Source organism: Aptenodytes forsteri, unplaced genomic scaffold, assembly GCF_000699145.1.
Source record: "Aptenodytes forsteri isolate BGI_AS27 unplaced genomic scaffold, ASM69914v1 Scaffold287, whole genome shotgun sequence".
Lineage (NCBI taxonomy): Eukaryota > Metazoa > Chordata > Aves > Sphenisciformes > Spheniscidae > Aptenodytes > Aptenodytes forsteri.
The window spans coordinates 541122-559798 of NW_008794854.1; the positions used below are offsets into that span (position 1 = coordinate 541122).

Below are 18677 nucleotides of genomic sequence, written 5' to 3' on the forward strand. Positions count from 1 at the left end.
CGTAACGGTGACTTGGGAAGACAAACACCATCACTGCGAATGTCCCCCCCCTTCCTTCTTCTTCCCCAGCTTTATATGCTGAGCATGACGTCACATGGTGTGGAATATCCCTTTGGTCAGTTGGGGTCAGCTGTCCCGGCTGTGTCCCCTCCCAACTCCTTGTGCACCCCCAGCCTGCTCACTGGTGGGGTGGTGTGAGAAGCAGAAAAGGCCTTGACTCTGTGTAAGCCCTGCTCAGCAGTAACTAAAACATCCCTGTGTTATCAACACTGTTTCCAGCACAAATCCAAAATGCAGCTCCATACTAGCTACTGTGATGAAAATTAACTCTACCCAGCCAAAACAAGCACAAAATGATAACCAGAAAGAATAATTTGCTGAGATCCAGTTGGATTTTTGAAGTTAAACTGCATTAGTTTCACTTCATATTTTAACAGAAACCTCAAAAGTGTATAAGTAGCTAATGAAGGAAGTCATATCAGGTTTTTTTATATAGAAATGCTTATTCTTTCTTATTCCTATCTTTTCTTAATTTGGTACTGAATCAACTGTCTTCTGTTGGACCAGTCTCTTTTGTTGGCATTTATGTTTTAAGACTGTTTCTGGGTTTAAAGATCTTTTGATACTTATTACAAACAAATAAATTTATAATGTCATTATTCTGACAGTCCAGCAGAAGCTATAAGTCATTCCCGTCTGTACAAAATGGTTTCAAATGGATTAAAGTAATCTACACTGGGGTTTTTAATTTTTTTTTTTTTTTTTTTTTTTTTTTGAAATTAATAATGGAGGGTGGCTGTTAGATTTGTTGCAGTGTAAAGGCAATGTTATAACTGTACGGTACTGCCTGAATTGGTATGATTAAAGCAGGAACCTGAAGCCAGAGAACTAGCTCGGTAACTTTGAAGTGTAAATGTGTGTATGCATCCCATGCCATCTTAATGCTGCTTCTGACATACACAGAAGCCATGCTGATTACTGATATTTCTAGATATTTCAAGTTAGTGTGAGGGTTTAGTAATCCCTTATGATGATGTCCATACCAGATTGTTCAGTGCCACATCATAGATACTTGAGCTGGCTCAGAACAAGCTGGTGGGTCAGCTATGGCAGTTAGTTCCTCATAAATAGTACTGTAAGTCCTTGAAACTGTATTGGCATGTGTTGTGTCCCAGCTAATTAGCTCTGCCTCCCAGTCAGACGAACTGGTTGAGCGTTGGTATACATATAGAGCTTTCCCGATCTATAGTGAGCTGGTACTCCGCAGGTGCAAGCTCAAGAATTTCAGATCTGTGCTTTGTTGCAAGGCACAGTGTGGTCTGTACTGCCTCCTTCGGTAAGTGCAGTACTACATCTAATTAGTAGAGGAATCATCTAGACAAAGAAATTGTATGCCTTGTGCTATATATTATGCTGGTCCAAAGAATTATTTGGTTTTCGGTCTTCCCTTAGACGTCATTGTGCCTTACACAGACTGGTATCAGTGCAACATTGTTCAGTCAGTATTCCTCACTAGATAAAGGAATCTCCACCCTTCCCTCCGAGTTCAGCTGCTTCTGATGGATTTTCATGTGTTAAGCCTTCCCATGGAATTCCTATTTTCTGAAGTATACCACTTATTTTCTTCTCTTTGGATCAATTTTTCTCCCTTCAGAAGTAACTCTCTGGTTTTCGCCCAGAATATAACCCTGTCTTCAGAATGCACAAAGCTGATTTTCTTATGAAGAGGTCATGATTAGTGCTGGATAGGAATTATTTTGGAAGTTTTTCATGAAAAGTCATCTATCCTCTTCTCATGGGGTTGCCAATAGACTAGTGAATAGGGCAGCATTTGAGATGTGGGAAACTAGCTTGAAGTTCCTTACAATGTTAGTTTAACTAGGTAATACAATCTGTAAACCTGTCTTTATGCGCTTACCGCTTCATAGTTGAGAGCCCTAATCTTTGTGAAGTTACACTTGCACAGGTTCATTTTCTAAGGGAAAAGTGTGTATGAGGGGTATTGCTTCCAGTTGTGGGCTTTGGGTTTTGTTTGGGTTTTTTTTTTAAATAAGGTTATGAATGAAATTTTGTCTTCAGTTTTAAGGATGGTAGTTTAAAAGTATCTTCCTCCTGTAGGCACCTGGAGAAGGGACCATTTCATGGGAGTGTCTGTTCTAGGACAGGGTTGCTTATGAAATAAGACTTTAAGTTGTTGATAGATTTTACAGCCAAACACATTATACTTTAAAGATACTAAGTAAAGTTTCAAGGTATTTTTGAGGAATTAGGAACAGAGTTTAGTAAGGTGTTGACAAGCTACAACTTTCTCTTGGAGCAATTATTACCCTACTAGAGTTTGCAATCTGATTAATAGTTCTGGCAATAGCTCTCCCCTAGGTTACAGAAGCTGTACAACTTTTCCTCTTCTTCCCTTCATTTTTTATCAATGTGAAGTAGATCTGGCCTGATGGGATTAACCTAGTAGTGAAAGAGAACAGAGCTTCATTCTGATCTACTCAGTCTTTGGCAATCACATTGTTCTTGAAAACAAAGAGTTCACAACCTAAGGATTTTATGTGGTTTCTCTAAAAAAGTGTTCAATTATGTACTAGGCAAAGCTTATTAGCTTTCTTCAGAGGCTCCCATTCAGCTTTCATTAGCAGTGTAAGTTTAATATAAAATAGTGAACTACACAACTAATTCTGTGTGGTTTATTATCAGATTCTTGTCTCATCTGTCTTTTTAAAAGTTTCTTGTTCTTATTAGTGTTGATTTTGTGCCCTAAAGCTAGTTTAAAGAAGAAACTGACCCAATCCAAATTGTAGCTCATGTTATTGTAGATTTAAGAAAAAGCTATTACACAATATGGTTTAACAGCTATCTGTCTCCAGAAATTTGTAAAAATAATTTCTCAGTTAGTCAGTGCCCTCTTTGGTGAGTCTACAGCGATTCGTCCAACTTTTTGAGTGTGAATAAATATGAGCATCGCTTCCACAGTAAGCATAGTCAGAGGACAGTCTCTATGCATTTTGGTTAAATTTTTTGATGTTGAGATTTTAAGACAGGAAAGCACCGTTCTGATAATATGATCGGAGCTTTATAACACAAGCCTAACACTCAATTAGGTTCATTATAGGATAGCGATGTTTGGTTACTTTAGTCAGTAATATTAAGTAGTTTTGTGCTGAAGCAAACGTTACATAGCAGTATCAAGTTACCGTATAGTCAGTGGTGGCTGTCTTGGACTATTCAAGGCAGTAAGTTGTCTTTCTTTACCTATCTGGGTTCTCGATTCAAAGATATGTCTTGTCTGTACCTATTACAAGGAAGGTAAAGAATTCTCCAACTATGTAATTTTTTACTCTTTCAGTGTCCGGCACCTGATGACTTGTGCAATATGTTGGAACGATCAGTATTTGTACTTGCTTAGGAAGGGATGCTCAAAGTTTGAACAGACTTTTATACTAAGAGGTGCTTGCTGATAGGTTGCCAAAAAATAGAGAACACACCTGTTTAGTTAAGAAAGAATGTGTCAGTTTTGTTCAAAATATCTATATACACCACTATAAAATATTTTCTTACATTTGTTTCTTTTCTTAGTTTATTTCAGGAGCTGGAAACCTTGCTTTTGATCAGTTTTATCCTTGCTCCACTCTAACAAGAGTGTAACTGGAACCTTTATTTTAGAGAGGCTATGAGCTTTTCTTTGCATAGAATGAGGCCCATGCCATATGTATGATTAGGATCACGGTTGTAATTGGTTAATTCTCTTTCACATAAAAATATTTTAATTTTCCTTGCAGGATTTTTGTGTTTGGTTTGGGTTTTTAAATTTCTCTTCAGAATATGTAGAAATACATAGTTAAAGTTCTTTGGAGCAGCTGATCACTGCTCTGATCCTGTGAGCGGGCTTCTGCCTGTCAGCAGTTTTAAAAATATGAGCATTGATCGTTAGGTTAAATTCTTATGTGCTATTTCATAGTTCCTATAACTTAATTGTATTTTTTAAAATAAATATCCTGTGGCAGTATTGTAGCCATTACTGTTTTAATAATAGCCTTTTTAGTGGGGGAATTTGTAGGTTTGTGCTTGAATCGAACGTTAGATTTTTAACTGATGTTTACCCAAAGATGATCTGAAGCTTTTACTTTATTATAAGTGTCAGTCTGCTGCCAATACTACAAATATAGTCAAATTTCTGTACTCTATAAACCAAAGAAAATACAGCATGGTTTTGTCCAAATGGTCCTGAGATAAAAAGCTCAACATTCATGAAAAGCAAGACTACATAGGCTACTTAGCGGTCATCTGAGTGGTGCCTAATACTGAATAAACTCTCCCACCTGAGTTCTGAGAGAACGGCACCTCTGTAGTGAGGCTCAATCTGATGGTACTTTCCATTAACTTTTTAGTATTGCCCAAGGCCAGCTTCAGTATTAGTGGCAGTTGTGCCATGCATATAGGTAGATCATGACCATGAATTTCACTCAAGGGTGGTGGGTGGATGGATGTCATTGAGCAGTTCTGTTTTGAAGGAGCCCACTGAACATCCTTAAAACTATATATGCAGCAGATGTTTGGCAGACTTGCAGTGGTTTTCAATTTGATTCACTTCTGTTGCTTTTGGACATCGTGAATAGTTTGTTTTGCAAGTACTCCCCTTCCGCTTACAGTTGTTATAATATGAAAGGTTTTTTAAACCCGAAGCTCTCAGAACATGAATTTACAGTGTTTTTATGACAGCTAGCTGACAATTTACAGCAGGTCTAAGGATATTGGTAGTTGACTGGGTTCTAAGTAGAAAAAAAAATAAAGGGTATGGTAATTTTTCTAGACCACTGGTTGTGTCTAAAAGTCATCATCTTTTTTCACGTGTATTTACTGAGGCAAAAAAGACTGAACACTGCTTCCAGAAACATTTTATATTCTTATTATTAATATACTTGATAGAAAAGGGATCTGCTTATAAAGGATAATATTGTATGTATGCTTACCTATCTGCAATTTTATTTACCTGCATGTTGAAGGACAGCATCTTCTTTGTTTGCTCTTATAAATACAAATAATTTTAGGCCACTTTTAAAGCAGTGCAAATTTAGTGTGTTTACTCTGAAACTTTTTAACTTTTTGCTTGGGCTGTAAGAGATCTTAAATAGACATTGTACATGTTACTACCACATTTGGCCTTTGTTAGGATAATTAAATGACTCTTCAGAATTATAACAGCTTTATGTATCTTACTGATGTCCATCCAAACTCTATCAATCCCATATTTACAGAGAGTGATAAGCCACGAACAGGAACAGGTGAACCAGTTTTAAGTTTGCACTACAGTACAGAAGGAACGACTACAAGCACGATAAAACTGGACTTCACTGATGAGTGGTAAGAAGTTAATTTTGTTTTTGACTGGTTATTGATCAGCACATATCACTGACACTCGTCTAGCATAGATACAGATAAATTATTTTTCCGTATGGTATATGTGTATTTTTAGGTGTATATAGACAATTTGAAATGGCTGTAGTCCTTAATACATTCAGAATGTAAAAGACAGTCATACTTTAACACGAAATTTATGCAAGAGGGTTTTTTGTGAGATTTACTGTGAATCTTTTTATTTGAAACATGCTATCTTCATCAAACCCTAGCATAATATTAGTGTTCACTATCTTACTAAAGCAGGGTAGTACAGTGATGGAAAGGTGGTCCAAGGGCTAGCGCTTAAGTTTTAATTCTCTGCTCTACCAGACTTCTCATATGGTATTCTGCAAACTGGTCTTTCTGTGGCACAGTTCCCGAGCTGTAAAACAGTGAAATTAGTATTTCTGTGTCTGAGGAGTGTTGATGAATGCATATGGTTAAGATACCAACTTTGTGGACTGCTTAGATATTACAGTGATGGCATCCTTTTCAGATAATAAACGCATGCTGTCTAACTGGCCTGACTTACTTGGTTTTGTATTGAAGTCTATCACTAGAGCGTCTCAGGATCTCCCAAAACAACCACAGTCCTTATTTTATCTCCTCTTGCTTCTATTCCTTTGCTTATGTTTTCAAAATTATTGTAGAAGACGGTAAGTAGAAATGCTTGCTGGTATTTGTTACTGGGGGAAAAAAAACCTCCCACCACATTTAGCTGCTCTTAAGTGCTGTGGCTTTAGACATAAAACATACACCTTGCCCATAGCAGTTTGGAAACATTAAACAGTGATCTGTGTGTTTTCACAAGAATGAAGACTTTGCCTATGTGAATCTGAAATACTGTGACAGTTACGTTCAACCAATCTATCAGACTGTATTTCCATTTAGAGTCCAAATCCAGCAAGCTTTGAAAGAATTAGTCTTGCTGTAATGCTTTTAACTAATTCTGCATTTAGTTTTCTAGTCAGTTTAATGTTTTAGGATAGGCAAATTTCACAAGAGGAACAGAGCATTAGCAAATGTTTTGTCCATTTGTTCTAGCGTTTTTTTTAACGTAATAATAAAATATTATTACCACTGTATCACAGAAAGCAAATTTTATTAAACAATATGAACACTTTGTTTCTGTGTTTATTTTAAAACAAAATTTGAAAGATGCATTTTACTCTTCAAACAGTTAATAAGTGATTCTGAAGATGGAAAATTTAAATGAACAACTACCTCAAAAACAATATTAAGAAAAAGTAGAATGTACAGGGAATGGAACAGGAGTTCCATAGAGAGAATAGAGTGTACAGGAAAATTACTTGTTATAAAAATCTGTAATTGGGGAAGTAAAGACTAAATGAAAACGACTAAAACTTAACTTCACGTATATATTCTGTCTAATAGCAAGTATTTTAACAAATCTCTTGGGCCAAGGGTTAGCACCTTGTGAATGACAAACATCAAATGTAATACCAAAAGAGAATGAAGGACTAAACATCATGATCTTTTAAGACTAATGGTAGCAATATCCAAGGCGCTAGGACAGTTCTGATAGAAAGGCATATTAAAACAAGCAGTACATGGGAAATAAACCAAAATTATGGGAACTAGAATGTGTATGATTCAGTACCTTTTATTTGACAGAATAATGGGTTCTAGAAACATACATGGAGTAATAGTCTGGATTTCCAGAAAGTATTTGATACTTTGCCACATGTTGAACTTCTGTTCAAGGTGGGACAGGTAGATCAATAAAGAAACTGAACGTTGGTGGTAAGCTAACTTAATGGAGCTTTTGTAGTTGCAAGGCATTGTCAGTTCAGAGGCTAACTAAAAACATTGTGCTGAAGAATGGAATAATAGAATTAGGATGCAATTCCATATAACAAAATGATGCAGTTGAGGACAAATAACAAAAACCTAATCTGAAAGTTGGGAGCGTTGTGAAAATGAAATGGAGGAAGACATGGACCTACCAGTCACTTCATTCTCAATATAATGCAGCTACTAGAAAGGCAAGTATGATCCTAGATGTCACCAGCTGGGAGATTTCAGCCAAGGATGAGAATTACTGGTGCTGCTGCTCACCTCCGCTTTGCTTTGTGACTTAGAATGCTGTGTGCAATCTTCGTCATGCTTTCGAGAAAACTGATTCAAATTCGCAGAGGTTCAAAGAAGGGTTATACAGAGAACTGGGGAAACAGAAAGCCTGCTATGGAAGCAGATAGTAGGGCTTAATGTAATGAAAGCACAGGGTGTTATTTTGCTCTCTCAAATTCCTCTTCATGTAACTGCTGGTGTGAAAAATAACACTGAAGTAAAAACTAAAGCAGACTAATGCATAAATGTAAATTAGCAATGAGCGCTGAGCTAGAAGTAGATTCCTAAGAGTCAAAAAAAATCTTAGTACTTAGACTGTGATTAAGATTGTAAAAGTGATTCTATCATATGAGGCATGAAATAGCAAAAATCCTTGACTTGGTGTCTAGCAGTACCCTTCTTGTCTGTCCATTCGGAAACAATGCTGAAAATTCTTGATTTGGAAGAAATACTGTAAGGGCTAACAAAATTTTTCTAGATACTCCAAATCCAGTACAGCAATGAAACAGACTATTGCTCATCAAGATGAGTAAAAGCTCTCATATTGAATGTAAAAAAATAAAAGTACTGAAGTCTAGACTGGATTCTCAAGAATCTAGACTAAGCATGATTTGCACCGCTTCTAGCAATGTAGCATATAAAATAGTTTAGTAATAGCATACACAGGTAAGAAGATACTTGTAGCACTACCGTCTAAATTCTTGAGAATCATGCTTGTAATTCTCATAACTCATCTTTGTTTCTGCTTTTGTCCAGCGATTTGCCTAAGTTTGAGGCCACAACACAGATGTGGGACAGGAGAGAATGGGAGAGCTCAGGAACAAGGCTTTGCATTTCCTAAAATAAGGTCTTTTGTAGAAAGTCTAAAAACATTAGTTTTGATGACATTTAGAACAGCAGTGTTACGTATTTCCTGAGGAATAATTTTCCTTATTATAAACAGAAATTGGTGTTCCACAATAATTATCTAAACATGAATGAGGAGTAAATCTCAAGTACCAGCTTATAGTAAATCTTGAGAAATAACAAAACTTTGAAGACTGAAAGCCGACATCAGAAGTCCATGCCTCAAAAGGTACAGGAATGATAGTTAATGGTGAAGAACCTGGAGAATTTTATCTGATTCATTTTTTTAATTGGATGAGATAAGATTATGTATTAGTGCTCAGCTGACAGCTTGTAATACCTTTAATAAGATCTCTGGTCATTTATACATGTAAAAATGTGTAAATAGTGAAAAAGAAAAAATCCTTTTGAGTTCTCACAATATTTTGAAAAGCAATGAAGAAATCCTTTAAAGGTTTTTAAAAAAAAAAAAAGATAGGAAGGAGAGAACAGGGTTCTGTGATGCAGAGGAGTGGTGTGGCGATGGACATAATAAAAGAGAATTTTGATAGGAAGGAAAGAACAGGGTTCTGTGATGCAGAGGAGTAGTGTGGGATGAGTGGCGATGGACATAATAAAAGAGAATTTTGAAATTGCTGTGAAGGTTGTTAGTTGTAGCTGCTGCCAGGAGCTATTGAATTGTGAGATTGCGGTGAGGAAGATGATGATTGTCAGGCTGTGCTATTGCAATGATCCTATCTATCTAAATTATTTCTAATTTTTTTTTTTTTAACATCTTATGTTGCCAGGAGCAGCACAAATTCAAGCTCTAGAGGGAGTGGAAGTCATTGCAAAACTGAAGGCCAAGACGACTCTGTAAAAACAAAAGCCTCAGAAGAGTCAGGGCCTAAAGATGAAAAAACAAGTAAGATACAGCATTATTTCTGTAATGTTATGGTAAAAATTCTGCTCTCGTATGTTCGTGACTGCCATTGAACGCAATGGGAGTAGTCTCATACACATGCATATGAAGGCAAAATACAACCATAATAGAACATGAATTTTTTTACCAACCTGAGATAGTTGCAAATAAATATAAAAAAAATTAACTTATCCTGTCTTTAGTTCTAAAACCCTTATTCTTTTTTCTTAAGGACATATTCTGCCCCAATTTGTATCAAAAAATACAACAACTGCACTTTGCAGTCATAAATGACTGCAAGGTATTTTGTTACAGTTCTTTCAAGCTTTCACTGTATTTTGTTCGATGTGGTTGTCTTGCTCATTTCATTGCCAAAAGGGCAGGCAAGTCAAATGACTAGTTTGAGAGAAATGTTGGGTTTTTTTAAAAAAAATCCCTTTTAATAAAGGGATAACTTAATTTCTGTCTTCAGAAATAATAGCTTTCAGTAAGAGATCATCTGTTTCAAGAGTATTAATGCTATTTTTGCAGCTAAAATTCTCGTAGCGTAGGATATTAAGTATATTAAGGAACAAGAAAGAAATACTTTTTTCTTTGTTAATGTATTGACCTGGGCAACTAGATAGGTTTATATATACTGACTTTTATGTGATTAGTATCTGAGATGTCAGTAAAGTGACATGTGGACTTTGGAGGGTATTGCTTTGATTGGTTTGATCTAGGAGTGCTAGTATCGTTTAGATTTGCTTATGTTATAGATGTGCATCTAAATGAAATTATGCGATTTAATATTAAGTTGTTTAATTCAGGAGTCCCTGATGAATCTCACAAGGAAGATGCAAGTGCTGAAGAACTGAAAACTATAGATGAAACTGTAGAGATGACAGAAGCAAGTATGTAGCCGTACTCTTTCAAATATAGTTATATGAAGAAGTAGAGAATGAAAACCTAAATTTCCAATATAAACTCAGTATGCATAATTTAACTTCTGTGACCATTTATAATGTCTTCTAAAATAAGCTATAATCATTAATGCTGTGACTTATTTTCCCCAATATTTTCTATTAGCTGTATCAGGTAAACCTGGTCCTGAGCATTCTGGAAGCCAACCAGAAGAAAATGGCCCCAGTGTTGACGCTGTCTCTGGAAATGTAGAGGAAGAAGCCTCCTGTGAAAAAAGTGCAAATCAAGAAATTTCAAGTCAAAGTACTGAATTCACTGCCAACTCGCTTGCTGCAAATGATGAACCTCAGCCACACCCAGAATCCTCAGGGCTTGCAGCTCCAGATGAGTCCTCTACCAGGACCTCAGCTCTCCAAGAAACTGATGATAGTGATGATGATCCTGTTCTGATCCCAGGGGCAAGGTATCGAGGAGGACCAGGACACAGGTTAGGGGAATACTTATCTCTGCTATTGCTTGGCAAAGTGTGGGGTTGTTTTTTTTTTTTTTTTTTTTTAATGGAAGATCTAGAAACCCATGCCTCATATCCTTATTTACCAGGACACAGTTAGGGGAATACTTATCTCTGCTATTGCTTGGCAAAGTGTGGGGTTGTTTTTTGTTTTTTTTTTTTTAATGGAAGATCTAGAAACCCATGCCTCATATCCTTATTTAAAATAAGTTGTTCTTTGACAACTAGCCAAGAGCTTGATGGATGAGTCTAATTTGCCTATATGTAAGATATGTATAGCTATATTTTCCCTCCTAGCCAGGCAAGCTCCTACAGATCTAGTACCTGCTTGTGCTTGTTTCTTGCCTGCTGAATACCCCAGTGCTAAATATTTGCCATTCATTTTTTTATTATTCTCCCTGTAGTCGTAAGTATAGAAAGTTCATAAATTTGTGTACAGGAACCTACATTTTCTTTCAACTGTACTTTAGGTGTTCTTACTTTGGCAAAGCAAGAGCTTTTAACTGTTGTTGTTCAGCAATGCTGTGTTTGTCTGTAGTACGTGTTCAATTTTTCATTCTTACTTCTTTTCCTCTGAAGGAGAAACTCTAATACTTTTTCTCTTGTTGGTTATTGAATATCAGTATGTATGGCAGTAAAAAAAAAGGAGATTACTAGTTGTCATTAATAAAAGATGCATTTAGTAAGCTTTGTGTATTTTTTTTTTCTTGTAAAATATAAACAGCTGTACATACTTGTTTGATCATTCAGTAAACTTAGCCCCCAATTTGGTATTGCTGGTTTAATACCTTTGTTCACTAATTTCAATTCTTGGACTTTTTAAAAGCTGTAATCATTATTTAAACAACATCTCTATTGTTAGACTTAAGAAAATACCTTTTTTACTTGTTTTAGATGTTATGTAACCTAGTGTCAGATGCCTTAGCTTTACTCCTATCCTGTTCAAAGGCAGCGTTATCTTGCTATTAATTTCTTATGCTAGCAATGCAAAGTCTTTACAGGAAGCATTACAGTATGTATTCATTAGGAAATCAGAAAGAATTTAATAGTTGTGTATAGAAAAGGTTTTGAATAATTTGCAGTTAAAAAAAAAAGTCATAAGCCACCACACTGTCAGTAGTGACAAAAAGAACAGTCAGTGGTTGCTTATTACATAGCACAAGTAATTCTGTTCACTAAATGACAGTTTTTATGAAAAAGCCAATATATACAGATTCCGTCTTAATCCATTAACTTTCCATGCAATACTAAGTAATTGTAGATAAATATCTAATGGCAGAAATAGTTTCCACTGCAAAGCCCATGTTCGTTACGATCTAGTGATTGAAGAGCAAGCTGTGAAAAGCCCTGCAATTTTAATAATTAAAATTAAATTAATTAATTTTAATTTTTCAAGCAGGATTCCTAGCTTCTCTTTATGCATCTTTTGTTGTCTCTACGATGTAATAGTTTTTGTAGTAATGTAATAAGAGTGACACTTCCAGGCATTATATAGCTGTTACAATTTCCCACTAGTGGGGACATCTTAAATGAAGTTACATTTCATCTGACATGCTTTTTTTCCTTCTTTGTGTGCAGCGAGATTTCTTCCTGTAGCAGTTTAAATTTATCGTGTAGGAAAGATCATTCGACTAAATTAATGTTGTAATTAAAATTCTTTATGCAGCCCCCTGCTCCCTTATTTTTCCCCCAAATAAAATCTGACAAAAGTTGCTGTGTAGTCAACACTGGTTTAGGATTGCCTCCAGGCTTTCATTACTCAGGTTTAATGCCTGCCAATTCATTTTGGTTTGCTTTTGTGTGTGTGCAAGCCGTGAATTTTTCTAGTTTAACTTCTGAGCAGTCAGATATACATTTACATTATGTTCCCTCCTATTCTTCTGGTTTCAGGAGTTTCTAAATGCCCTCTGAGATACTGAAGAAAAGTAAGACATCCTGTGTGTGCTCAAAGGCATTTGGATTTCCAGAGAGAAAGCGGGCACTGGTGGCCTTAAAGGCTAGCTATAAGCTCTCTTAGTATTTATACCTTATATGAAATGGAGTGAAAGGAACTGGAAGTCCTCTCTACTACTACTACTATGACAGTTGTTATAGCATATAATCCCTTTCATAAACTGATCAAATTTATGTAAAATCCCCCTGGCCTAGTGAGAAGCTACCTCAAAACATTGCTGCTATAATGGGTATGAATTGACTAAAATTAGTCACTTTGTTTTGTGCTAACATACTGTTTTGATTGAAATAATTTTTTCATGCCCAGTGCTTATCATTTGAGTGATGTTCATCCTGTCCATTTTCAGCTTTTGTCTCACTAGACTAAGAGTGCCAAGTTTTTCTCACACTCAGCAGTAAAAATTTGCGGTTTTCCTGCCATCATGCGGGTTCCTGTCTGTGCTCCTCCATGTTCCACTTCTTTCGTGAATATGGTAGACCAGAATTATGCACACTGCACTGTTTGGATTTTGCTAGGGTTAATGGTATGAGTATTGCTCTTGGTCTAGAGAAGATTCTCTGAGACACAAGTGAGCTGTAGTTATATCCTTCTCCTCGCTTGCTTATGGCTGTCTCATGGTGGTGGCTTGTGGTCAGACACAAGATCAGTTAGTATACTGAAGTCTTTCCTACTTTGTCGTTTCTAATTAATGTGTTCTTATCTTTCACCAGAAGGAAGCTCAGAAGTATATGAATGTCAATTTTATACTACTGAATTTCTACCCACCTCTTTTTCTCAAGGTCCTACAGTCCCCTCTATATTCATAAAGTTACCCAACCTCATGTCCTCAATGCACTGCATGAGTACATTCCTACATTTTTCTCAAAGACTATTAGCAATATATATTAAACAAATTTGCCTGCAAGACTGGTGCTTAACTCCACCAGTATGCTTCCTATAGGCTTACGTTTTCTCTTTTCTCACTTAGTAAATTGTGTTACCTAACAATTCCTTTACTAAATCTCATTTTCTCAAGTTTATCTAATAATTTAGTTTCCAATGTGTCATCCTATAAGATAATTAATGGCATTAACGTAGAAGTAATAAAGCAGATTTTTCTCTCTCTAGAATATCTAGGGGGAAGTTGCTTTGGGGCTTTTTTGTTTGGGGGTTTTTTTTCCCTTTCTGAAAAAGTTATAAGGCTAGCCTGCAATAATCTACCTTTTGTGAACCTATTTTATGCAGTGGCGAAAAAAACTGTTTAATTCTAATTTTTCTCTAGGACAAAAAATAAAGAAGAGGCTGTAGCCTTCTAAAACAGAATGCTAAAGGCTGTTTGACTAATAAGCCTTTTCCAGTATATAGCATTACTAGCTTTATCTACAACCAATTTTAGGTTTCTTTAGGTTGTGTTTTTTGTATACCTAATAACTAGCTATTGTTTATATTGAGGAGAAACTCTGCAGTTGGGGAAATGAAGATAAAGGAAACTGTCTCAGAGTCATTTTCCCACTATAAAGTACAGCTTTCTCCACTGAGAAAGGAAGGGTGGACTGCTGATTCTGTACTCTGAAATCATGATCTTAAACAACTTCTTAAGGGAAAGAAATGGCAGAAATATCCTTTTGATAGCTCTGTTGACAGTACCTGCAGTTAAATAAATGGAGAACTTCCTGCTGCATCAACTCTGCTGGTCTCACTTTAGTTTTAGTAAGATGGATGTAGGTTTCAGATTTATGAATAGAATGTTGTTCATTTTGCAAGTCTAATGTTTACAGAGCTTCCATTATTTGAATTTTGTTTGGATACAAATCCAACTTTTAATGTTTTCAAACCGAGGATTGGGTCTTTTTCTCTCTCTTACATAATCTAAGAATAGATACAAGGGACATAATCTCTTTTTTGGATGCTTGTAAATCTCAAAACACAATGAGGATAGATAGTTTCTCACCAGCTAACCTGAAACTGAACTGTCAGGAAAGACTATGCAACAGATACGGAAACACAAAGTTTGCACACGCTTTAATATTTTGAAAAGGACTTAGAATAGTAGCAGCAAAATGTGTAGAAATACCATGATCCTTTGGTTGATAAATTGCCTAAGTCAGCTGAAAGTTGACTAGGAATCAGCTAGGAATAGTTTTGACACAGAAGGACATTTCTTTGAAAGAAATAATTGAGAATGTGACATCTGACTTTTTTCCATAGCATTTCTGTAGCCACTGAGCATCACTATAGGAATGGTGAAGATCAGTGACTAAAAGAAGCTAAATAGTTATTTAATTTTTTTATTCTCATTAGGCTAGTCAATACATGCTCTTTTTAACAAAATGTATAAGGAACTGCACAGAATAGTTCTAAATTTAAAAAAAATGAAACCTGTTTTGTACAGCAGAGCAGTTTAGCTAGATACTCAACAGAGAAAATAACCTTCTGGGCATTTTAGGGAATCCACAGGAAAAGATCCCTTCCCTTACAAATATGAGGAGATATGCAGGTTTTTAAGTCTCAAAGTATGCACATAGCATATCTTCTTTAAAACTTACGAAGTCCAGCAAATTTAGTTGGAACAGAAATAGATAATATGGCTTGCCTTAGCACCGTACTTTGTAATCTGTGGGGGGAAAAAAAAAATCTGTGCAAGGAGAGTGCAGTTTTTAATGGATTGATCTTAATTTTCACAAAGTAGTCAAAACAACTCTCTGAGGGCTGCTTTCCTACTTAAATGACTGAATTAATTTTGTTTGGACTTTGACAGAAGCTGATCTATGAGAAGAGGCTAAGCCTGGAAAATGTTAAACTAGTAGGTTAAAATTGCAAACAAATATGAATGTAAAATGGAAACGATTATGCAGCTGCTTCCACTTCTGCTATGATCTGTGAAGAATTACTGCATTTTATAAGATCAATTTTGTGTACTGTTATGTAATCTGAATACTATTTTTGCTGAAATCATAGTCTCATATACTAACACATTGAGGAGAAGGAGTCTTCTCAGTTGGAATACGTAGAGCACATTTTGTAATAGATGCTAACCTTTGAAAACATGATACCCAGCATTTTTGAATGACTTCAGTTGTTGTTCCCTTTACTAGATATAATATCAGAGGAACAGCGATAGGTGATAGAATAATGAGGTAATTAATTATTTTCTTCCTCCCCTCCTCCTTTTTATTGCCGTATAATGGATTTATCAGGTTCTCGTTTTTCATATCTAACTGGCATTTTAAGAATTGCTATATTTTAAATGCTATGAATTACAGAGCATATTGCTTGAATTATATTTAGCTGCATGTATTGCATGGAAATTGAAATGGCAGTGTATACATTTAACAACCTATTAACCTTTTTACTGTGTGCCATAGAAGTTAATAGGATTTGGAAAGTGTGTAGTTTGTGAAAAGCAAATACCTTTTTTTATTCAGCTGCTGAGGAACGTGTTGTATTTGCATGTGCCACTGCTGACTTGCTTTGTCTGGTAGTAGAGAACACCCAGTTCTGGACAAAAATATAAGAATACGTGTATCAAAGACCGTTTATATTTTTTGCCTGAACAAGGTTATGGAACTGAGCATAATTATTAAAGCTATATTTGATAATACATATTTAGCAAGATACATGCTAAATCTTATACAAGATTTCTTTTAACGAAGTTAAATGAAAAAGTCACTTGATCTCATATTCCTCATTGAAATACTTGAGTGAATTAATTGTAAGAACATATAAGTCAATTTGGGCAATTGTGTTTGGCCGTACGCCATAAGAGGGAGAAACTATCTACTGTGATTTAATGCCAAAGGCTATATATAGGGGAAATGGCACAAAACAATTCTAATGATGAAAATTAACATCTTGGCTTTGTGTAGCTGGAAAGGAAAAGACTGAGGGTGTGGTTTCATAAAAGACTTAGCCTGAGTTCTGTATTTTAAATGCCTACGGGAAAACAGTGTAGACGTGTATTTCTCTGTCTTATATTCCAATCTTAGCTGCAATTGGAAGACATGGATTTAACTTGGCAACTTTCTTAAAGGTTCAAGAATCTGTGTACTTTTTGTACTTTAAATTTCACAATAGGCATTCTTTCTATATTAAACATGCTTATATGGAGTTCTTTAGCTCTTCAACACAAACTGTGGGAATATTTGTTTCATATTGCTATAAATTTAATATAAAAATGAATGATGCATTTAACCTAGAATTTTTTCATCAGTATATTTTTCTCTGATTTTCATTGTCATTCTGCAGCATATCAGGTGAAAACTTAAAAATGTTTTGTAGCTGAGAATAGTTGAAACATTGATTGTGTTGGAGGGCTGGGAAATGACTTAAATGTTTACCGTAACACACTCCTATTTTTATATGATCAGCAGTGAAATAACTTGGGCTTTAGGGTAGAGTCAGTGTTCTGTCAACTTGATGGTTTTGTCCTTGTTTTTGAACTATCTTAATGCTTAAAATTTGACAGCAGTAGTAAATCTCTTCCATAGGTTCAAAGGCTTCTAAAGGAACATGGCTATTTGGTAATTAAAATCAGAAATATAATCAAATCTTGATATTTAGAAAAGGGATCTATTTTAATACAGTGGTTGTGGGTTAACCCCGGCAGGCGGCTCAGCCCCACGCAGCTGCTCGCTCGCTCTCCCCCAGTGGGATGGGGGAGAAAATCAGAAGGGTAAAATAGTGAGAGAACTCATGGGTTGAGGTAAAGACCAGTACAATGGCTTATTAATTAGTCACCTTCCTGAGCTGGATTTGACTTTGGTGATGATAGCCAGCTTGTTAAGACACGAGGTTGGAATTCTTAGGCAGGAGCATGGTGGCTGGCAGGTCGATTCCTCTACATGGTCAAGGAAGAAATGACCATAAGGCATCAGAGAAATAGGTTCTAAATTAATGGTTATAAGCCTTAGGTTCCCTGCAGTTGTTTTGGATAGGGAAAATAGTTCAGATGAGAAGATGGCAACAGGAGGGAAACAAAAAAAAAAATCTTAACCTGAAAAAGCAGAAGAGAAGGAACCAGGGTTTCTGGTACGTAAATTTGGAAACTTAAGAAGTAACAAAAATCCTTAATACTGGAGGAGTCAATACTGAGCTCAATACAGAGCTGAGACAAGAGGGATGGAAAAAGGAAGCAAGTACACGTGAGCTTTATAGCCAACTGCTGCAGCCTAGCTCAGGAGACGATTGGTCTGCGATAATGGCGTTTGGAAGAAGCACAGTTATCTAGGGTACCAGATTAATTTTACGGCAGCCACTACATCTGGACCTCTAGTGGAACAAAGTTTGTAGCAGAATTCCTGTAGATTGTTTACAGATTCAGTTGGTGGATAATTGTTTGGTTTTCCCTCTTTTGAAAAACATATCATTAATTTTCACTGTCTTTCTTCTAACTAGTAGATGAGCATAGTTGTTTTAAAACATGCAGAGGTAGTTAGCCAGAAATTGTTGAATAACATAAATGGGGAACTGAGGTCTGCAGCGCTCTCAAAAAAAATTTTTTTTTAAAGAGCAATATGTGACATATTGTGCTTTAAGAAACAAGTGAGTTATTTAATTGTGCAAATTACATAGATTTTCATTAAAGAAAAAATCCTTATTACACTTCAGAATTTCTAAACATACAGAAAATGCCCTGTGACAATTTTTTTTCTTTTAAGGCTTAACTTACATGTTTACATCTTTTCCATCTTTTCCATTTCTCTCTATGTATAATACATAGCTGTGGATCAGTCTGCATCACAGGGTTTTTGTGGTTTTAGGTTTTAGGGTTTTGGGTTTTTTTTTTTCTTTTGAACCTATGTTTAATTGAAATAATATAATGGCTTCACTTCTAAATCCCTATTTCACTCATCTAGGGCTTAATTTAAATGGGCTTTTGGTAAATAATGTTTACAACAATCGACTTTGAAGACTTCAAACCTGGCTGATCATAAGGGGAAAAGTTGTGCTCTGGTTCATGTCTATATTCTTACTTTCGGAAGTAGTATTTAAAAATTATCTTTCCACAAGGCACACTCCATTGAAGTAATGACAGTACCTATTGTGGTTTAACCTCAGCCAGCAACTGAGCACCACGCAGCCGCTCGCTC

At 35.8% G+C, this 18677-nt stretch overlaps 1 protein-coding gene across 5 annotated transcripts in view; it reads left to right on the forward strand.

Annotated features, from left to right (window-relative positions):
- Positions 1-18677, forward strand: part of DCAF6 (DDB1 and CUL4 associated factor 6) — a 95209-nt gene that overhangs the window by 60012 nt on the left and 16520 nt on the right. For 3 of the 5 annotated variants that reach the window (XM_019470829.1, XM_019470827.1, XM_019470830.1), the window contains 5 exons: positions 5262-5367; positions 9129-9244; positions 10051-10134; positions 10310-10631; positions 15684-15725. In XM_019470829.1, the coding sequence (XP_019326374.1) occupies positions 5262-5367; positions 9129-9244; positions 10051-10134; positions 10310-10631; positions 15684-15725 (670 nt within the window). The remainder of the gene's footprint in view (positions 1-5261; positions 5368-9128; positions 9245-10050; positions 10135-10309; positions 10632-15683; positions 15726-18677) is intronic. The other 2 variants (XM_019470828.1, XM_019470831.1) reach the window with 1 other exon arrangement.